This window comes from Manis javanica, chromosome 1 (assembly GCF_040802235.1).
Source record: "Manis javanica isolate MJ-LG chromosome 1, MJ_LKY, whole genome shotgun sequence".
NCBI classification, from domain to species: domain Eukaryota; kingdom Metazoa; phylum Chordata; class Mammalia; order Pholidota; family Manidae; genus Manis; species Manis javanica.
The window spans coordinates 163,891,145-163,915,221 of record NC_133156.1 but is presented as its reverse complement, the minus strand read 5'-3'; the positions used below and the strand labels follow the sequence as shown (position 1 = coordinate 163,915,221).

At 39.1% G+C, this 24,077-nt stretch overlaps 1 protein-coding gene across 1 annotated transcript in view; it reads right to left on the bottom strand.

The window, feature by feature from the left end:
* Positions 1–24,077, bottom strand: part of LOC108388320 (girdin-like) — a 101,018-nt gene that overhangs the window by 64,052 nt on the left and 12,889 nt on the right. The window contains 3 exon segments of the mRNA XM_073240088.1: positions 1,248–1,306; positions 2,781–2,850; positions 21,118–21,226. Of these exon segments, the coding sequence (XP_073096189.1) occupies positions 1,248–1,306; positions 2,781–2,850; positions 21,118–21,226 (238 nt within the window).

The following is a 24,077-nucleotide window of genomic DNA, read 5'->3' as shown; positions in this document are numbered from 1 at the left end:
TGGTTCTGCTTTATTCACTGTTAATTTTACTAACCAGCAATAACAACCACATAGTAACCAGAAATAACAACCAAATTTATGCCATCACTGTGTTGCCTAAATTTACATAACATTCATCAACAGAGTATTTTTAAAGCAAATAGAGTACAGAAAGGATGTAAATAATTAATGGCTATGTTTATAACTCAAGAGCTGGTGGCCAAATTAGAAGATCAATGAATATAAATACTATATTCAACTTCATATTTCATAAATTGTGAAGTAAACACCTATACATTACATATCATGAAGCTTTAATAACATAAAAATACATAGTTCTGCAGTCAGCTCTAAAAGTCAGTACTCTTGAATATATGACTTCTGGCATATGTAATAAAAAATCATTAGTGGCCACATTATTTATTTGTTTACAAATAACTTTATTCCACAAAGAGCTATGATAGTTTAAAGTAACACTGTAATCACTCATCCAAATAATGGCAAATTAAAGGAAAATCAACATAGTATAATAGGTTTGAAGTCAGACCAGAAGTGATTCTCAACTCTTCGGCCTGCCAGCAATATAACTTAAATCTAAAGTGGCCCCTTCATTTGTTGGGGACAGCCCCAGTGACACATGCACGTGCAGTTCCACTGTAACTGCTGAGAGAACCCTTCTTGACTTTCACAAGTGACTTAATTTTGATAACTTAAATATCACCCTATCTAAATATTAGTCTCCTTATTTGAAAAATATGAGAAAACCTATGTAAGGTGTTATATCTGACACAAAGTAGGCATTCAATAAATCACAGTTTCTATTATTATAATCATTGACCAAAAAGGGCAATATAATTACAACTCAGACTCCTAAATTAGTTTTCATAATTCTGACTCTTTTTAATTGTTAATTCTGCTTCCTTTCTATAATACAGATGCATCTGTTTAAATCATAAGGATTATGTTTTGGGGGAGGTTTTTAAGGGCACTTCTACGGAAATTTGAAAAACTTGGGGCCATTAGAAGCCGCAGAATAAAAAAAAACAAAGATTTTGAATGCTATGACTATCTGATAATATAAAGTTTGAAATTAGATAACAAAACAAGTGTTTTTCTCCAAATTCTCCTTGGGGGGTTACACAGCTATTTGAAACTTTCTAACAGACTGAAAACCAATGGCCTATCTGTAAGTCTTTTAGAAACCAGAGCCTGAAAAAACATATAAGGAAGTTATTAAAATGCAAATATGAAGAAATATTTTAACTTACCTGAACTGCACAACCCAGTAAAAGTAAAAGCAACTTTTTAACTTCTTCTATGCCTTGTTCTGAAATAAAAACAATTACTAAGTACAATATTTTACTTTACTTCAACACTCTTTCTCAGTATTGGCAGAATCACTTCTAGAAGTAAGAGTCATAATTTGACCAAAGGATTAGGTCTGAAAGTGCAGTGCAGAATTTTAAAAAGCAGCTCTGAATGTGTACAATGAAGTAATAGCAGAAGACATGGGCAAGGATCTCAGTTTCTTAAAGGGCTGCAGTATAGATAAAATAGAATGCCAGGCTCTGTGCAAAAAAGTATGGTCATTATAAATGCACTACTTTTCCATAGATTGTACTACACAAGCATACCAAATGAAGAGCTGCTTATATAGGGACACGTCACAAAGCCAAAATGGTTCCTAACAGGTCTGGCTTCTTTTAGGCCTATTAGTGTTTTCTTTCTAAAAGACATCTTATATACAGATTTATCTATCTATAAAATTTACATGGCTTTCCACTGTGTAGATTCATGGGGACCAAAACCTCAAAAGCAGTGAGTTACAAGGACACTGGTAAAATAAATAGCTGGAAAAAGTTAATGATCTGTAATAGAACTAGAGAGTTCATTCACTGACAGCATTCATATCAGATTTTTCTTAGAACATTCAGCTGACAAAATAAGTAACTTCTTTGGCCCAAAATTTGACCACACGCCAATAATTAAACAACATTCCTCTATAAAAGATCAAGATAAAGTCAAAATCTTTTTAAATGAAACGACCTACCTTCTTAGCCACACTGAACCGCACTAATCACCCTTCTCCAAATAAATATTTTTTTCATTTTTTAAAACTCCTTTTGGTTTTATTTTTGTTAGTTTGACTGAGGGTGGGAGTGGGGTTTGGGGAAAATATACTTATTTTGGGTTACACGTAGCTTGTAGGAAGAGTAAGTCCTTTGTTGAAACTCTGTGGTTGCTGCTAATTTCCCCAACTTTTCAAAATTAAAACTCTGAACATGTCACATTTAAAATCTAGTAAAGGGCAGAAAAGTTTCAAAAAAGTAAACTAAATGATCCAAGAAACTGCTTCTTAGCTTTCCATCAGAAGTAGTTTAATATAAATTACACCCTATCAGTCAGTAAAACTTTAGATTCAGACAAATTTGGCAATGGTAGATAGTATATATACACACAGCAACCTAGAAATTACTTCAAAATCACTTTTCTAAGGTTGTAACTAAATATCCTCTCTTTTTGTTTATAATGAGATACTAAAAATCATCACAAAAAAGTATCAATTTGGTTGTAAAAAAACAACTCTGAACTTATTGCACAATGTGTATCTGATCCCATATACAACTTACAAATACTCTAGGTTTATTTTCTCTCTATAAAACAGATTATCACCTGCAACTTTCCCTATAAAGTCATAAAAGACCTAGTGTGTTAATGTAAGTAAGCAAGATCTTGGTAAGCATAAAGTATTGCATAAAGAGAAGACTCTATTATCACATTATACCAATTCTAATACTTACCAGAAAAGGGATTTCTGCCAATGACTAAGACATTTGGCAATGACATCATGATCAACTGCTGCAAAGTCTCCTGTAAAAAAAGATACCCAAAGGTTGTTATATGGGTAATACTGATTAGGTAATGACTCAGTAAGCCATGACTTAACTTTTGTGCACTTCTCTGTAGGTATGCTATACTGCAATTTAGAAGCTTAAAAAAAATAAATTTGAAAAAAGATATCCAAGGTCTTAAGTCTTTTGTACCTTTAAGTCAATGAATTAAATAACTAAAATTATAATATCAGATAGACTACAGTAATCACATATCAATTGCCCACAAAATAAAAGTGTCCAAGTAGAAGTGGTCTAATATTTATAATTTGGAAATCTAAGTTTTAGGTGTTAAATAATTAAATAACATTCTTCAATAAAAGTTCAATCATGCGTACTCTCTTTTTTTTGTTACTTCTCTCTGAGGGAACTAAAAATGTCAATTGATATTAAAATTAAGAAAGCTAAAATAAATAAATAACTGAATAAAATTAAGAAAGCTACTTTATTTGAAACTCTATCTTATGATCATTTCATGCAAGTGTGCTCTTCCTCAGTGAATCATTTTTTTCTCTCCTCTATCTACAACAGATGTTTTATTTTTTTTTACTTCTGTCAAATTTTTAGACAAGAATATATGTACAATTTGATGGTACAGGATGATTCAGAAAGAACTTAACACTTTCAAATTACTCATTTTAGGTAATACATCAAGTACATACCTTCTGTTTATGCTACCTTTCCTTTGAGGAAATAAAGGAAAACATGGTGTCTGTCATTACAACCATTACAATGATTTGCTACGAAGGATCTGGGATAAATTAGGCTACAGATGACACTGATTCTTTGCAAGATTACAGAAATAACTGTAAGGGTCTTTACAATCTAGCTTCTAATACATCATCAGACATAACTAGTTACTGAGGAATGAGGTTTTGAAAGTATTCAATTTTTTCCAAATCATTCTTAATACTATGATGAGGAAGCATAATAACCATGAAAAGTTAATTTGTGTTGTTTTCTGAAAGATGTGTTATCCTAGATCCACTAAAGCATTTTCCTATAGCCAGTGTGTGGCAAGACACCAGTGGCTAGTTAGAATTAATCTTTCATCTATAATTATTCATAGACAAGTATTAGAAAGTTTCAAAAAATTTTCCCCAAAATTATATATACTAGCTCTTTAAAAAAACTATCACCAAAAATATACATACATTTAAAGAAAAGTATACTCAGTATGTGCATCATTTAGGTAAGTACAATTAAGGATATTAAGAGTATTAAAAACTGCTAAATCACTTACTCTAAAGATTTATAGTGAATTTGCTATTTAATAAATGAATTTTCCAGTTAAAAGCAATTTATCTCAAGAGGGAATGTGCTATAGCTAAGTCTGCAGCAGCTAAATGGATTTAAAGTAATATATTTCGAATTCATTCTAATTTTTACCTTCCTTGCCTGGAAGCAAAATTATCAGGACTATCACTGTAGATATTTAAAAGAAATCATAAAGAAGAGACATGTATAAAAAAGTAATCAGTGCTTTGTCTATATCCCATTTAGTGGAGATAGTCTCAGCCTGAACAAAGAACAGTCAAATTCATTCTCATAGAGGCTTTAACTTTTAACAGAACCAGAATTATCAGAAGAAAAGGTTTATCTCACCTTCCAAGATAAAAGATAATTCTTATTCACACCACTTATTTTGGGGGTTAACAGTCAAAATTGATGAGTCAACTAGAAAACATCAGCTTACATTTCCAGGGCAATTCTGTAACTGATTTACTATGTAATTTTCTAAGTTGTTACACTTTTATGAGGAAACTGTCCAAAGTGGTTAGGAATCTTCAATAAGGTCCACTCTCTTTCCTCCACCTTCTTCGTCAGCTGGCTCCCCACTTCCTGCCTACTATGTTATCCCATGCTCTCATGCTAGCTCAGTCTCCCCACAAAGATTAAAGCAATCTCATATATCCTTTCACCATAGGGCACCATAGGGCACTGTAAAGGAAACAAAACACTTCCTTCACAGTAAGAAGTCAAATGATAATGCTGGCAAAGGTCTGAGCTTATTTCCCTTTGCTGAATCACACACTGAGCAAAATATTATTACTATATAACATCATGTGTTAATACAGCTGACCTTTACACTATAAAGTTCGATTATATTTGGATGATGCAAATTGCTGTTGCAAATTGCTAAATTCAAACTTATCTCTCTGTATCTAACAATGTACCCTAGTGCAATGAAATTGAATGAATTAGTAAAGAGTACTCTGGTAAAGCAGAACCAGAATGCCTAGGCTCAAATCAGCTCCATGACTTATTATGTGTATGACTTTTGTTGGGAAGAGTAGGAAGTGAAACAAAAGTAGCAAGTTACTATGATAAAGACTGGTGGGGGGGAAGGTCTACCTTTTAATTTACTTCCAAGTATTCATTTTAAGTTATCTCTGAACAACTGATATTAGGTAAGACAGGTAGAAATTATACAAATTTTAGAAACCCTATGAAGGGCCCCCACCAGTAAGATGGCAAACTTCCGGCTTCTCTTCGGGGTCCTCGGTTCCTGCCAGCGCCACCTGAAGCCCAATCACGTCTCGCCCCCCTCCCAATCCCAGCACCTAGCCAACAGCCAACAGCCCTGTAGAAGTAACACCACAATTACCCCATGCCCCTTCCTATCCCAGCACCTTTCCCTAATAAAGCGGAATTCTCCGGTGAATTGCTGCTGTGTGTCGCTCCTTTCCTTTCATTGGTGCCCAAACCCGGGAGACGGGACACCCCAACTGGGCCCTGTCTTCCCCCTGATACCAGCAGCAGCTTGCCCTCGTCCTCTTTTTCCGGCGCTGGCTCATCACACTCACCACTCCTCTCTGGTAAGTTAGGTAAGTTTTCCCCCCGGAGTAGGCCACTCTTCCCAGAGCTATCGCAGTGCCATTGACCGTGATCGTCCGGCAATCCCTGACGCTCGGGGACGAGGAGGGAACTCTCCCCGCCTCAGGACTTCACGGCTGTGGTAGACCCTCAGGCCCCTCCTCCAACAGCCATAAATCCCCGCCTCAGGCCTTCACGGCTGCAGCGGGCCCTCAGGCCCCTCCTCTGACAGTCATAAATGCACTCACAATCCCTTCCATCAGTGCGGAAACTTTTTAAGCAAAATTTCCCCGGGGTGGGCCACTCTCCCCCGAGCTATCGCAGTGCCATTGACCGTGATCGTCCGGCAAGGCCCTGACGCTCAGGGATGAGGAGGGAACTATCCCTGCCTCAGGCCTTCACGGCTGCGCAGACCCTCAGGCACCCCTCCGACAGCCATAAACGAGGTGACTCCTTTGTGGATGAGAACGCTCCCTTTTTCCCGCTCCTCCTTCTGTTCCGTCCGCCGAAATCTGTTCTGTCTGCTGAAAATTCCTAGTACTAGGTGCCTCGTGACTCCAGCACTCTGCCTTCTTAGGGAAGTCTGGGTGACGACCCACACTTCCTAAGAAATTCCGACTCGTATACGAGTTTCCGCAGACCACCAAGGAACATCGGGGACGCCCTTTGTCTCCTTGCGGTCTGCTTCCAGTCCAAGGATCTCCGTTCATCTTCCCCTGTTTGTCTCCTTCTCTGTCCTTTAGCCATGGGAGCCTCCTCATCCCTCCCTGAAAGTTCACCTCTTGAATGCCTGCTTAAGCATCTGGCTACCCTCTCCCTGATGCCTGATATAAAACCAAAACTTCTCCATAAATATTGCTCCCAAGATTGGCCGACATACCCCCTAGACAATAACAACCAATGGCCCGCAGGGGGAACTCTTGATCCTAACATCACTCGCGATCTTTTTAACTACTACCAGCGCCTGAAAAAATGGAAGGAGATTACCTATATTGAAGCTTTTCGCCTCCTAGCCCAAAATCCCAGCCTCTGCACCACCTGCTCCCCACCCCAAGTTCTCCTAGCCTGCAAGCCATCTCCCTCCCCTCTCCACACTCCCAGTCCCTCTTTAATTACCTTTGACACAGCTGACGAGCCTCCGCCATACAGGCTTCCCCCTTCGGCCCCTCCTCCCCCTCCTACAACCCCTCCACCATCCACTGTGCCGCTGCCCCCACCCCCGCAGAAGCCTCCCATCCTCTCCTTTCCCCTCTTCTCCTACAACAGCCCCTCCCCCTTCCTCTACCACAGCCACCGCCGCTGCTGCCTCCATCCCTGCAGAAGCCTCCCATCCTCTCCCTTCCCCCTCCTCCCCTCCCTCCACCACCATCTCCTCCCCCACCTCATCCCCTCCTCCTCCATCCCCCTCACCTCCCCCCCTCCCGCAGATCGAGCCTGAGCCTTTCAGCCCCCCTCTAACTAAGTTCCAGGAGCCTCCTCTGTCTTTGCCCCCTCAGACTCGGTCCCAAGGGCCCCCCAAAATTATCGCATCTTTGCCCCCATCGCCTGTTTCCCCCACACAGACTGAGCCAGAACCCTTCAGTCCCTCTCAGACCTGAGGGCCTCCCAAAATTATCGCCCCCCTCCGGGAGGTAGCAGGATCTGAAGGCATTGTGTGCGTTCACGTCCCTTTCTCCTTAGGAGATTTAGCCCAACTAGAGAAACGCCTAGGTTCCTTTTCCACTGATCCCATGACATACATCAGGGAGTTTCAATGGACCCTCCAGTCTTACAGCCTCACACATCATGACATTTTCATGCTCCTGGCCAATACTCTCCTCCCTGAAGAGCGTAGACGAGTTTGGGACTTCGCCCAAATGCACGCTACCGAAACCCACAGGACTGACCCCACCTATCCCCCTGGCCCCACTGCTGTCCACGAACAAGACCCACACTGGGATTATAACACCGCCGTGGGTCTCCGCTCTCGAGATATTTTTGCCTCCTGCCTAACAGCAGGTTTGAAAAAGGCAGCTCGTAAAGTAGTCAATTTTCAAAAACTCAAAGACATAATTCAAAAGAGAGACAAAACCCCCTCCGAGTTCTTAGACAGACTCACTCAAGCCCTATTACAGTATACCAACCTGGACCCAGAAACACCTGAAGGAAGACATGTCCTTATGACATACTTCCTAGCTCAAAGTTACCCCGACATTAAAGCTAAACTCAAAAAGTTAGAACAGGGCCCCGCTGCCCCACAGACTGAGATCCTAACAGTGGCCTTTAAAGTCTTCCATAACCGGGAGGAGGAGAAAGAACGCCGTAAACAAAAGGCTGATCAGGCCAATTTCCAATTGTTGGCCCAGCTGATAAAACCACAACCTGGGTGCCCCTCTACAAACAAGCCCCCCCCAGGAGCTTGTTTCAAGTGCGGAAAAGAGGGACATTGGTCAAGGGCATGCCCCTCCCCCAGATCTCCTACCACCCCATGCCCCAGATGCCACAAAAAGGGCCACTGGGGATCTGATTGCCCAACCACCCGAAGGGGTGGCTGGAAGAACAACCCCCATCCTAAGCCTGCCGTAGTGGGGCTGGCAGAAGAAGATTGACGGGGCCCGGGGGCTTCTTGCCCAACCATTTCCATCACCAAACAGAAGCCCAGGGTTACTTTAACAGTAGACGGTCGCCCCATCTCCTTCCTCCTAGATACAGGAGCCACCTTCTCAGTCTTGTGAGAATACCGGGGCCCTACCACGCCAGCCATTACTCCTATAGTCGGGGTAGGAGGTAAACAGATTTTCCTATTAAACCCCCCCCTTTTATGTATAATCCAAGACAATCCCATACCCTTCTCCCACTCCTTCCTGGTTATGCCCCAGTGTCCCATCCCTTTACTAGGACGGGACATCCTTTCTCTCCTCCACGTTTCCATAACTATATCCACTCCCACAGCCCCGAGTACTCCCTTTCTGATGGCCCTCATAGCCGATGACCCCCCTCTACCCAATGAAAGCTCCGGTTCCGCCCTCATACACCCTGTAAATCCCGAAGTTTGGGACATTACAAGCCCCTCTGTGGCCCTATGTCCCCCTGCCTCTATCAAATTACGTGACCCCTCTCAGTATATCTGTCAGGCCCAATACCCCCTAACCACTTCAGCCCTCATAGGCCTCCAACCCATCATTCAAGATCTCTTGAACAAAAATTACCTCAGACCCACTCACTCCCCATTTAATACCCCCATATTAGCTGTTAAAAAAACCAACGGATCTTTCCGCCTTGTCCAAGACCTTCGCCTCATCAACATGGCCATTATCCCTATCCATCCCTTAGTTCCAAATCCATACACCCTTTTATGGCAGATCCCTGCCTCAGCATCCCACTTCTCAGTCCTAGATCTCAAGGACGCATTTTTTTTCTATCCCTCTAGACCCTCCTCCCAAGATTTTTTCGCCTTCACCTGGACGGACCCATGCACCAGACATTCTGAACAACTTACTTGGACAGTTTTGCCACAAGGCTTCCGAGATAGTCCCCATATTTTTGGACAAGTCCTAGCTCAGGACCTCAAACAGTTTCATCATGATCACTCTGAGTCCACTTTATTACAATAACGTAGACGATCTTCTACTCTGCAGTGCCTCATGGGAACAGTCTCAACTTGACACTGCCTCTCTACTTAACCTTCTAGCTTCCAGAGGTTACTGGGTATCCCCCGTCAAAGCTCAAATCTCTTCCCCTTCTGTCACTTACCTTGGATTCCTTCTGTCTCAACAAAGAAAGTCCATTACCTCAGACAGAAAATGACTCCTCTCTGACCTTCCCATTCCCAAAACCAAGACAGAAATCCTTTCCTTTCTAGGCCTGGCTGGGTATTTTAGAGCGTGGATCCCTAACTTCTCCCTGTTGGCAAGACCCCTATACGACCTCAGCAAGGGCCCCCCTGAAGAACCATTATCATCCTCACCCCGACACTCCTTCATTAAGCTCCGTCAAGCCCTTGTAAAAGCTCCAGCTCTCCATCTCCCTGATTTGTCAAAACCCTTCTCATTATACATTCATGAGAGGTCCAGTCAAGCTCTAGGAGTCCTAGGCCAATATTATGGCCCATCCTTTGCCCCAGTAGCTTATCTCTCCAAGCAATTAGACCCCACAGTTCGGGGATGGGCCCCCTGCCTATGGGCATTAGCCGCTGGGCAGCTCTTGCAGAAAGAAGCTCACAGACTAACATTCGGGGCACCCCTTACCATTCTGTCCCCACATCACCTAAAAGATCTCTTAACCTACAAAAGTTTACAGACTCTCCCTCCCTCCAGACTCCTGACCTTACTGTCCTCTTTCCTCCAAAATCCAGACATTTCTTTCCTCCCCTGCCAGCCCCTGAATCCGGCCACTCTTCTTCCTCTACCCTACTCTCCTCATACTCCCTCGTATGATTGCCTAGGAGCCCTTCACAACTTCCTTCCATGCCACTCCACGATCTCCGAAGGAGCCCTCTCACACTCTGACCTCATCTGGTTTACTGATGGGTCCTCCTTTAAACAGGAGGGCACCCACTATGCAGGATATGCAGTAGTCTCCCTCGAAGATGTCATTGACGCACGAGCCCTACCCCCTGGTATAACCAATCAGCAGGCTGAACTCATTGCAGCCACCAGAGCTTGCACTCTGGCCCGGGACACGTCTCTCACATTGTACACTGACTCCAAGTACGTATTCCACATTCTCTTGTCTCACGTGGCAGTATGGAAAGAACGAGGCCTCCTCACCACAAAAGGAAATTCCATAACTAATTCAGCCTTAATTACTAAACTTCTAGAGGCTTCACAACTCCCACACCGACTAGGCATAGTCCACTGTAAATCACATCAAAAGGATGACTCCCCCATTGCAAGAGGTAATAACAAAGCCGACAGAGTAGCCCGATCAGTTGCCCTATCAGAAGACACACCAGACAACAATCCATCTGCCCTTGCGGTTTTAGCCTTATCACAAGACACCCTCTGTTCCCAGGACAAAGAGTCTCTCTTCCGCCTCTTACATGATCTGTTCCATCCCAGCCCCCAATCCTTGATCCATTTTTAACAATCTTTTTTTTCTCTCTCTCCTGAAGACAAAACCCTACTTAACCAAATCACCTGCAGGTGCACCATCTGCCAAAGCACTAATCCTAATACCCCCCTCAAGGCCCGACCCTTCCCAGCTCATCAAGCAAGGGGTAATGTCCCTGCTGCAGATTGGCAAATAGACTTCACTAACATGCCCCCTGTACAGTGTACCAGATACCTACTCATGTTAGTAGATACATTTTCAGGATGGGTCGAAGCTTTCCCCACCACTAACAAATGAGCATCCGCGGTTGCCTCTATCCTCCTCACCCAGATCTTTCCTAGGTTCGGGATGCCCACTTCCCTCCAATCAGATAATGGCCCTGAGTTCACTGCCCAAATTATCCAGAACCTCTCCAAGTCGCTCTCGCTCCCCTGGCATTTACATTGTCCTTATCGACCACAAGCTTCGGGAAAAGTAGAAAGAGCCAAAGGACTCTAAAGGACATCCTGACCAAACTATCTCTAGAACTACACCTTGACTGGGTTTGCTTACTTCCTTTAGCTCTACTCCGCATTCGGGCCCTCCCAAAGAAACCTTCCTTCTTGTCGCCCTTTGAGATCACGTACGGCCGCCCGATTCTACCCCTGGGGCTCCCTTCCCACAAAGGACCAATTCCTCCCAGTATGGCCCTTCCACTACTCTCTCTCCTCCGCACTGAATTGTGGAAATATCAGGATTGGCTCCTTCCTGATCCATCTGCCTCCCAAAATCCTCCTGTCTTACAGCCCGGCCAACTAGTGTTTTATAAGCCACCAGAGGATTGGCCCTCTCTCACCCCGAAATGGGAAGGTCCACACCCAGTTATTCTCTGCACCCCCTCGGCCGCCAAGCTCTCACTGCCTGATAACTCTGTCACCCCTTGGATTCATATCTCCAGGTTGAAACCAAATACCCAGGACCCACCTTCTCTGGACACCCAAGACCCATCAGTCACAATCCAAAGTCCTTCGGATACAGCCCAAGACGCTATCTACTCTACCACGCCTCATCCCTCTGATCCCTTGAAACTCCGCATCTCCCGTTCACCCCCTTTGCCATCCATACCCGAATCATGACTTTTTCCTCCTTTACCGCTCTCTCGCTTTTTTCCCTCATTCCTATTGTCTTCCCCGCCACCCCAGCCTCCTTTGTATGGCGATTCAAAGTCAGACTTACACACAGCATCAAACAAAAGTTACTGCCCTCATTGCCACATCAGACTGCCCTCTGAAAGGCTGCTCTTAGCCTTTATACCTCCACTTTCCTCCCTCCACCGAAGTGTTCACTAGCAGCTACCTTTATTCTCCCTACCTCTGCTTCCTCTATGACCAAAGACAAGCCTATTGCAGGCAATGGCAAGACACCTACGGGGGATGTCCCTACTGGTCTTGCACCATTCACTACATGGGTAACTTCCAGTACCCACAGTATTACTCCTCCAACCGTTTCATGAAATATCCCAAAGGTTCATTCTCCTTACCAATCCCAGATCCCTGGGACTCTCGATGGGCCGCTGGGGTCACAGCCTCAGTTTACTATGGGGGGTCCTTGACCCCCCACGGTACCCTTCATATCTCTCGAGAGTATGTTCCCTCTCACTCCCAGATCTCTCAAGTTGCATCAGATATCAGACATTCCGAAAAAGTCATTATCCAAACTATTGACGGCGCCTCTTCATCTTCTTATTCCTCCTACTCTTGGTTACAGCTCATTCAAGACACCACCATCTTTCTCAACCACACCCTCAACACCACCAATTGTTTCTTGTGCGCATCACTACAGCGCCCACTGCTGGCCGCCGTGCCCCTTAATATTTCCAACTACTCCTTCCATGCAGAAGGACAACCCCTCCGCCCCCTGGCAGACATACCCCTATGGGAACCAGAATATGCAGATAATCTCACCATCCACCACTGTGTAGGCCCAACTCCACCCCCCTCCAGTGCACTTCACTGCCTCTCTATCTACACTCCTACCTCTGGCTCTAAGACTTTTACGCAACCGGGACACTTCTTTTGGTGTAATGGCAGTCTTTTCAACTCACTGCCTCCCAACTCCGATACACCCTGCATTCTCGTCACCCTAATCCCACAGCTTACACTTTACAGCATGGCAGAATTTCCTGAGCTCCAACCTCCCTTGCCCTCGTGCACAAAAAGGGCTGCTTTCCTTCCCATCATGGTCGGTATCTCTTTGATCACCTCAGCCATTGGGGCAGGGTTTTCGGGAGAAGCCTTGGGTCACTCTCTATGGGCAGTTAGAGATCTCAACGCCAAACTTGAGGGAGCCCTGACATCCACTGCCGATTCCCTAGCTTCTCTCCAAAGACAGGTCACTTCGCTAGCTAAGGTCACCCTTCAAAACTGGCGGGCCCTAGATCTGCTTACAGCCGAGAAGGGCAGCACCTGCGTCTTCCTCCAGGAAGAGTGCTGCTATTACACCAACGAATCCGGCATTGTAGAAACTGACATCACCAAACTCACTGACCTTGCCTCCAGTCTCCACTCTGCTTCCAATTTCAACCCATTCTCGTCAATATTAACAAACCCCCTCCTCACCTGGCTCTGGCCCATCGTAGGCCCCGTAATAATCATTCTTCTCGCCTGTCTCTTCTTACCCTGTATAATAAAGTTCAACAAATCCCAAGTCGGAAAAATCTCTAATCAAGCTTTCAACCAGCTTTTACTCAGGAACTACCAGCTTCTGGCCACAGAAGATCCCTCACTCTCACGTGACCTCCTCACCACACTCTGAGATGGACCCCTCTCTCCACTAGAAACTGGAAACAATGGCCGCAGATGTCTGGCTCCTGACACCCATATCCTCTTGGCACCATTGGAATCAACAGGTCCTCGACCTATGGTTACAGGGAACCTTCATTGATTTCCAACCTGAAGAAGTCCACATCTACTCATCCTTACTGTGGGGAGTCCTATCAACCCTTTCCTCCCAATCCTCAAGCCCTCACTCCCTTCTCTGCCCCCGTTCAGCAGGAAGCAGTCAGAGAGAAAGCAACATCCACAACCCCATAGAGGAAAAAGGGGGGAATGAAGGGCCCCCACAAGTAAGATGGCAAACTTCCGGCTTCTCTTCGGGGTCCTCGGTTCCTGCCAGCGCCACCTGAAGCCCAATCACCTCTCGCCCCCCTCCCAATCCTAGCACCTACCCAACAGCCAACAGCCCCATAGAAGTAACACCACAATCACCCTATGCCCCTTCCTATATAACCCAGCACCTTTCCTAATAAAGCGGATTTCTCTGGTGAATTGCTGCTGTGTGTCGCTCCTTTCCTTTCACCCTACTTATTCTAAACCTTGTATTTCATTCTATTGGTTCTTCAGAGGTTTCCAGCTATATTTTTGGAAAAAAATCCTATTTCTTTATTCCAGTCTTATAGGTAACATTAAAAGATATACAAGACGTAAGAGATCAGAGGCTAAAAAAAAACTGATGGGTATTGTTAAAGCTCTATTGTATCATCCCCAGACTTCCAAGACATCACGTAGTTCTAAAGATGTTCATTATTAAGGTGCTAAACAAATGGAAAAATAATATATAAATGAGCTCAAGATAAATGATTTTAAGTAGATGGAACTAATTAGTTGATGGGTTAAGGATAATACATGTACATGAAGTAGTAAAGATACTTCTTGAATTGGTTACTAAAGTGATAAAAACTTATAAAAAGTGTATAGAGAAAAGAATTTTAGCAATACAATTGAAAAAGGAGAAAGTTTTGAGAAAATCAGAACAGTCATTCATTCAAGAAATATTTATTGCATGTTGATTTTCTGACAGACATTGTTTTTGACTCTGGAGATACAGCAATGATCAAACAAAACACTTGCTCATGGAATTTATGTATTAGTAAATTTACTGAAGGGGTAGACAGAAAATAAGTAAATGTTTTTGTTGATAACTGCTAAGGATAAAAACAAAGCAGAGAATGAGGAGTGTTGGTGGAGGTGAAGATAGAAAGGTTGCAATTTTTTAAAAGTATGCAGGCATTCAAATACAGAGAATTGGAGTGTTTCCGGGACCACTAAAGCTGACTAGGTCAAAATTCTACCCTGGTAGGAAGACAGCTGAGAAAGATTTGGAGAATAGCAATACTTTATAAAAAGAAAAAGGACAAGAAAGAGCTAGCAGAAATTATGTTAATAGGAAAATAATAATAGAGGTGCTTTGAAACATAATACAAGCAATTTAATTCCTATTATTTTTAGTTGGTTTGTATAATTTCTCTATAAAAATGTTATATTACTCTAATTTTTAGTTGACCACCTAAAAATTTTATTAATACACATTAAAGTTTCTGTGTGTTAAAGTTCACGCTACTGAACCATTGTAAGAAAGGGTATTTCATGTTTGTGCCAAACACAGACATTATTTAGTTACTATTCAAAGATAACTTAAACTAGCCTTCTCCTTCTTGTAAGTTATCTGTAACACTTGTAAGTTATCTGTAACACTTCCTTCACAGTAAGAAGTCAAATGATATTGCTGGCAAAGGTCTGAGCTTATTTCCCTTTGCTGAATCACACACTGAGCAAAATATTATTACTATAAGTTCACTTCTATAGTACTAAATATGGGTTTTAAAAGTTTCTACAATATACTGGAATGACAGTCTCTCCTTTGAGACTCTAATAATCTATTTTAAAATTTTGAACATAATTACATCTATCATACTATTTGTATTTCTACTACTAGTGAAAAGATTTAAGACTGTTACCATAATTTTAGCAGACTATAGAAAAAAATTAAATGCATAGCATTAAGGGAAAGAACATCTGACCAAAGTGTCAAAAATATGACAAAACATAAAGCATTTGTTGTAGAGCAAAGGGTCTCATTTCCTTGACTACTGAGTTTTATTATTATGGCAAATGTTGCTTGTTACAGGAGATGTTAAAGAAAAAGCCTTAAAGAAATGCTTTTTCTGACAACTAGATTAATGGTACTAGACTTGGTTTTTGTTTTTAATATTAGTTACATCAATCATGCAAAACCTTCCTAATAAATTTAAATTTCCTAATTGTAAAGTATGCTTTCTTTTTGACCCCGAAATGATTCAGATCATTATTTTAATGGTGGGTGAAACACTACCATACTGCTTTTAGTACTTATTTAAACTGCAGCCAGTGCAGTCATTCCAAACAATAGCTCTTGACAGAGTTCAAAAAAAAGGACTAAGATTTTTACTTGTAAACTATGTCTCTGATAATCAAATTATGATTTGTTTTGATTGCCTGGGTAATTTTACATATTACAAAGTTCTTAGGTAATTTACATTTTATGAAACAAACCCTTTGTTATTACGTAAATAATTCCCCCCACTAACAATCTTCTTAAGAGTATTCTGTCAAGTTTCCTGTCACCCTGGGAATCCTTTTTGCAAGGTAACCTTGATGCTTACCAGCTCATTAAAAAAAGAATTGGAAACAAACATTGTGAATTTTAACCTACCCAAATTCATTTTCCTTTTGAGTCAGAATATCAAAACATATTAAAATATTTTACTTCAAATGCTTTTTCTGAGAGATGTGTAAGATATAAAAAAATATTATTAATACTTCTGGAAAGATTTTTGTAGAAAACTGGATTTTTCCAAGAGATGGGTAATTTAAGAGATGGTAAGAACAGCAATACTTTAGACTTTGTTAACTTGAAACCTGTCATATATTAAACCATGCCATGTGTGTCTGGGTAATAAACATGAGAATAAAACATTATTTTAGTAAGCCAATTAATTATGTAAATGAGATGGTTAACCTATTTCTTTAGAAGGACCTTAGAAACATTTTATCTAAGAATATGAAGCATAAGGCAGGCTAGAGATTGTATGGTAAACTGTAGTGGTACAAAGGAAAATTCAACCCTTGGTAATACTTTGTGTTTTAAACATCTTAAACAATATTGACAAAATGTTAAGATATTTGATCCCTTCCAGACCTTAGTCCACTGCTATACAAACTTAGATTAATGAAAAGGGTATAACTGGTCATCCAGCAAACATTAATGAAAAACTTAGATCTGTTTAAAACAAAGTTGATAGCCAAGTCAAATTGCTAAAAATAATAGTATCGTCTTGGCACTATTAACATTTTGGCTTCTCAACATTGGCACTACTAACATTTTGGGCTACATAATTCATAGTTATGGAGAACTGTCCTGTGCACTATAGGATGCTTAGGTGCATTCGTGGCTTCTTTCCATTAAATCAGTATACCTCTAGTGTGACAACCCAAACTATCTCCAGTCATTACTGAATGCCTCTCAGGGAATAAAATCACCTTCCATTGAGAACCACTTCATTAAACTGCTGAACTGATAGATTTCACAATTCTCTCTTCCTCAAATCAAATTTTTTTACAGCTATAACTTCATTAAATTAACATGACTAATACAAAGATAACTTTAACAGTTGCCTTGGGCATGAGAAGACGAACAAGAAAGTAGTAGTTTAATAAAAAAGAATGAAATACTACCACATGCTACGACATGGATGAACCTTGAAATCATTATGTGAAGTGAAAGCAGTAACAAAAGACCACTGTATAATTCCATTTTTATGAAATATCCAGAATAGGGAAAACTACAGAAACAAAACAGCTCAGCTGCCTAAGGCTGGGGTGGCAGTGGTAGAGGCAGGTAAGGATGGTGGCAGATGTGTATGCAGGGTTGGGGGAAATGGAGAGTGACTACTAGTAGATACAGGGTTTCTTTAGGCAGTGATAAAAATCTCCTAAAATTGGTTGTGTTGATGCTTGCACAACTCTGTAAATTTACTAACTATTGAATTGGACAAGATAAATGGGTTATTATTATGGTATGTGAATTTTATCTCAATAAAGCTGTTAAAAGAAAACGTTAAGTGTACAATATAGAAGTAGGTTGTATTGACAATGGATTTAAGATTCTGATGCAGAACTCCCTTTGCCTTTTTTTTGAATTCAAGTATTGTTGACATATAATATTATATTGGTTTCAGATATACAACACAGTGGTTCAACAGTTACCCATATTGTTAAATCCTCACCCTCTCTAGTGTGGTTACTATTTATGAACATAGTAAGATGTTACAGAAACATTGGCTATATTCTCCATGCTGAACTACCAACCCCAGGACCAACTTGTATTGTGATTGCAAATTATTGTGCCCCTTTATTCCCTTCACCCTCCCCCACAATCCATCCCAACCCTTCCCTCTTGGTAACCACTAGTCCCTTTTTTGTGTCTGAGTCTACTGCTATTTTGTTGCTTCTGTTTTGCTTTGTTTTTATACTCCACAAATAAATGAAATCGTATAGTATTTGTCTTTCTCCACCTGGCTTTTTTCACTGAGCATAACACCCTCTAAATCCATCCATGTTATGACTTTTTCCCCCAAAAAAGTTTCACTGAAATTTTTAAGGGAAATTTCCACCTCCCTAAAAATAGTATGAAACTAGAAATCCAGCTTCTTTCTCTAATAAGGACAAAACTGATAAAGGTTGTCAAGATAAGTCACTGTACCACTTACTCTAGTCTTTTGTTTAAACTATCTAGACATACGATATGAAAAAACAATAAAAAAACAGATATACTGTAAAACCTAATTCACTGAAATAATCTGGAGGAAAATGAAAGCCAGAATATTGGCAACTATTAAATTAAGTTTATAAAAAAAACCTAACACAGGTTTTTACTTCTGGGAACAATAAGTGCTAGACATTAGAAAGGAATTAAAAAATGCTGGATAATTTTTTTTTAACCTTTTAAAATATATGAGTGAACTCAACAAAGTAAAAAAAATAATATTCAGCTAAAAAAAAACAAAATAAAAAACCTGAACTCTGCAAAGGAAGACAAGGAAGACATCATTTTTCTTGGCTTTTGGTACAGACTGAGGAGGGTTGTTTCCCTAATGATTTGCAATAATGTAGTCCCAATCTTAAAAAAAAAATGTCAACATATAAATATATAATTTACATATACAGAAACACAGAAAAAGAGATCCAGGAGCCCAAATACGCAGGTTCTAATAGTGGCAGTCTCCTGGCACTTTAACTGTAACTATGTTTGTACCTTTTACTTTTTTTTTTTAGTTTTCTACAGTATACAAATGTTGCTTCTAAAATAACATAAAGTTGCTTTAAAATAAATTAAAAGTGGTTCTGGGTAGGCTACAGAAAAAGAAATGAATCGTCTCTGAAGCAATGCATTTTTGATCTAGACAAAGTGTAAACTGTGCTCCCACAAATAAATTTCCCACACAAAATGAGCTCACAATTAAAACATACATACACACCACTGCCACCATCATCCTGAGAAACAGCAAGCAGAAATAAAGGTGAGATTCAGACCCCCACAGATCTGATTTTAGATTTTGGAAGTATCAGACATAAAACCCAAAACAAAAAATGTTTAAATTCTGAGGAAATACAGGAAGGAATTAAAACTATGACTAATAAACAAAGTGAAAAAGCAGACATAAAAAGAATCAAGCACAACTTCTAGGAATGAAAGATACAGTCACTCAGAGTCAAAACTTAACCAATGAATAAAACAGAAGATTTGACACACAAGGGGCAAATTAGCAAAGTGGAGAGAAAGTCCTGAAAAAATACTCAGTGAAGCAGAAGACTCATAGTGTAAAAGAAAGTTTAATAAATGTGGAAGACAAAGTAAGAAAATCTAATACACATGCAATATCAATATCTGAGTAATATCAGGTTAACAGAATAGAAAAGATGCTTTTAAAAGAGAGAATATTAGCAGCTACTATGGACATAAATAAGAAATTTAAACTTAAAACAAAAATTATGCTTACAGCTGACTTCTCCAAAATAAAAAGTAAGCCAGAGATAGAAGAATAAAAACTACAAAACACTGAGAGAAAAGAAATTGTTAACAAAGAACTGCATACCCAGTAAAATTATCGTTCACGAACAAGAGTAAAATAAAGACATTTTCAGGACAAATGAACACTTAGAAACTTTACTATCAACAAGCTCTCTCTAAACAAACATTTAAGGTTGTACTTCAGTAAGAAACTTATACAAAGGCAGGCCTGAGATACATAAGAAAACCAGGAGATGCTGAAAAAAGGAAGACATGGAGCTTGATCTAAAGAAACACTGAGTTTATGTATTTAATAGTACTTTCGATATCTAATTTATGAGTTAAAAAAAAGAAAGTATAAGAAAAGAACTGGTTAAAAGTCACAGGGGAATAACTGGACATAAAGCATTTAAAGGCCATAGTACTATTCTATAAAAGAGAAAAAATCTTGATTAATTTTGGTCTTTGCTATGCTAAGTATGAAAGGTAAAATTTTGAGAGTGGCCTCTAAAAAAAGAGAAGAGAAAATCAGTACCACACAAACCATATTCTTTGAAAATGTTTAAACCAGTAGAAAGAAAAATATGAGGAAACAATTACTGATAAATGTATAATTGTGCAGAATAATTAAACAATTTTAAATTCATGTACCAATAACATAGCTTTAAACTGTATAAATGAAAATTTGACAAAACTGTTATCAAAATGGGAGATTTCAAGTCATCTTTCTCACTAAGTAATAGATCAAGGGACAAAATTAGGCTGCAAAAGACTAATATATTTAATAAAAGAATATATTTAACAAAAGAATAATATATTTAACAAACAAGCTTGCTCTGACTCACCCAAACAATTGGTGAGTACACATTTTTCTCAAGTGTATGTCAAGCAATAATGAAAACTGACAAAATACTAGGTCAGGGCAAATAATTGTTAACAAATGTCAAAAAATCAGTATCATACAAACTATATTCTTTGACAAAAATAAAAACCAAAAAAGGCTGATTGAAAAATACCAAATGTTTGCAATCTAAAAGCATATTTCCAAATAACATTAAGTAAAATACGAAATCATAACAAAAATTAGAAAATGCATAAACACTTTAAAAAATATAACATATCAAAATGTGTGTGATGCAGCTATAGCAATTCTAAGAGGCATATTGATAGCCTTACAAATGCTCATATTTAAACTCTGAAATATGCAACCAACTTAAGTTTTAAAAAGGATGACAGAAAGTATATTTTTCAAAGGCAAATTCAAGTAAGCTACAAAGTGTTACACTATGTGAGTTCTCAGGAAACTGGGAACTGGTTTTAAAAATTTATCAATTATTTGTGAAATTAGATAATTATGAAGTGCATTAATATTGCATAAGAAATAAACTATATTATTCCTGCTCTCTCCAGCAAAAAGATCTGATCTGGTACATAACAAGAATTTAATATATATTAGTTGATTGATACTAAATATCACAAAAATATGAATATGAAGCAGTTATGAAATTAACAGATGAAAAAAGGGACCACTTACCTGGTAATAAAATTTTATCTGTCTCACCAAAATGGATAGATTATGAATTCTAAGTGAGGCATCATTGTTGAATTTTTTATTGACTCTCCGACTATCCAATTTAGGATTACTAAAACAAGAAATTAAAGAAATTAAGAAAAAAATTTTAATTGCTTTAAGCTACAATTATATTGACATACACCTATCAGCCTATAGATGACAAAAAATAATCATATAATACATTTTTTTAAACTTGTGCATTCAGCTGTATTAACAGAGAATCCAAAAAAGGACAAATGATTACTTTGACATGTATTCTGTGCTTCTAATTAATATAAATGTACCTGATATTTCTAAGACCTACAAAACAAATCTGAAACATTAAGTAAGATGCTACCCTTCATTCTCATTTTCTCTCCACATAATATGGGGGAGGGGGAGCACGGGGAAGGCAGTACAACACAGAGAAGACAAGTGGTGATTCTATAGCATCTTACTCTGCTGATGGACAGTGACTGTAATGGGGTATGTGGTGGGGACTTGATAATGGGGAGAGTCGTTACCATAATGTTGCTTATGTAATTGTACATTAATGATACCCACCCCCAAAAAAGGTTACAAGCCAGTTATTTCACAGAACATTCTTCCATTGAATTTGTCAGATTAGTCTGTGTCTGACTCAAGTTCAGGTTATACATCATTGACAAGAAAAACAGATAAGAGATCTTGTGTTCTTAATGCATCCTAAGAGGTGGTACATGATTTTGATTTGTCCCATTTTTGTTGACATTCCCTTGTCACTTGATTAAACTGGTATCGGCCAGTTTTCTCTAAGAGAGTTACTCTTTTTCTTTTGTATTAAGTATTTTGTGGGAACAAACTTTGAAACTGTCAATATCTGATCTTTAATTTATTTATATCTGTATGCATTCATGGGCACCAATAGTATTCAACTGATCATAATCTATTACTATAATTACTTTGATAACTACCATAGGTTATCTTTTCGTTTTGTAGATTATTTCCTTTGTGGTGGTGAAGTTTTTAGTTTGATGCAATCTCATTTGATGAATTTTGCTTTTGCAGCCATATCTATCACTGGGTTTTCTTTCAAAACCACTTTATAATATTCTTTATGATGGTCTTTTATTAGATGCTTAAATGCCTTCGAGTATTTGCTGTTAGAGTGAATGTAGTATTTTCAAATTATATCTGTTAATAGGCTATTATTCATATATGAATGCTATCAATTTTTGTATATCACTCTTATCTTTAGAAATCTTGCTAAACTTTAATAGGTTGTCCTTTGATATTCCTTGAGGTCCCCTGAATATTTATAGTCTTCCCATACTGATCATCAATTATCCCAACAATTACTGAGGAGCTTATCATTTCCCACTGATCTCTATGGTATACTAGATGCCCATTACGTGTGGGTCTACTTTTGGAGTCTATTCTGTCCCATTAACCCATATGTTTATTCCTGTGTCATTAAAACCTTTTTAATATTACCATAGCTTTATTATTATCTTAATTCTTTTAGTGCAAGCTCCTCTTTTATGTTTTTGTTTTCTAACTTGTTCTGAGTGGTCCTATACATCACTCTTTTCTATGAATTTTAGGACATTTATAAGATTCTATGAAAAACAGCATTGAGATTTAATAGGATTTCATTAGTATTAATTTGATAAAGACTGACATTTGCATTAGTAAAATGTAAAAATTTCCCCCACAAAAGTGTTGCACATTTAAATAAAAATTTTTGACTTGGGTTTTTGTGAAATGGATGTTTTCTATTTCATTGTCTACTTTATCATTGCCAGTGTATAACAGGAAAACCAGTGTCTGTGTATTTCACTTCTGATTAACTACTTTTCAAAATTTAGTTTACTTAGTTCATTGTTCTAGGTTTTCCAGGTAAAAAAAATCTTATCATCATCAAATATCAGTTTAGTTCCTCCTTTCCAATCTTACATGTCATTTCTATTTCTCTTCTTATTGTATTAACAAATAATAATGGAGATAGGAGCTACCCTATCTTGTTTTTAAATTTAATGGGATATTTCTCCACTAATGCTATAATCTCCTAATGGATACTCTCCTTCAAGTTAAGTTCCCTCCTATTCCTATTCAATTATCTGTATAGGTGCTGAATTTTATCCAATTTTTCCTACATCTACACCTACCTGGTTCTTCTCCTTTGACATGTTAATGTAGTGTATTAATGTTACTGAATCATCCTCATAATCCTAGACTATTTACTCCATCAGCTCCACCCCACAGTATAACAACTACTCCCTTTTTTTGGTATAAAATTCTACCACAGGTTTTCTAATAACTGCATTATGCCTGTCATGTTATCACTAGACCAAGCTTCTTGAGAGCAGAGACCATATCATATTCACATTTTTATCTCTATAAAATTAGTATATAATCTAACACAAATGTTTTTTGAATAGATAAGAATAAGTGATCTGAGACTAAGCATAGTATTTTAAAAATTGTTGCTTTCTAGTAAGAGTTATGAGATGGCATTCTCCAAGCTAGTAACTCACTTGGCAGCCTGGAACAGATACTTCCTACCAATGCATGTGTCTCCAAAATCAGTTGAAAACAGAGTCCTAAATACAATTTGACTTTTACCAAATAAGGGAGAATAGTAGGAAGATGGCAAGCCAAATCTGACCCATGACAGATTTACGCTTAGTGCAAGGGAAATAATGAATAGCCCAAGGCAAAAGAGAGTATGACTGTAAAAGTGGGTCAATGAGGTAAAAGCATGAATCTGAATTAGTCACTTACAATGACAAGGATACTACATCACAGATGTCAGATCATGTGTATAGGCTTTTACCACTTTTTTCCATTCTCTTTCTCAGCTTTTCCCTTATAGGATTATTCAGGAAAACAAAGAAAAGACAGAAAAGAGTTTCAGCAGTGTTTTATCTATAAAATCCATGTGCACAACAAATCATTGTTTT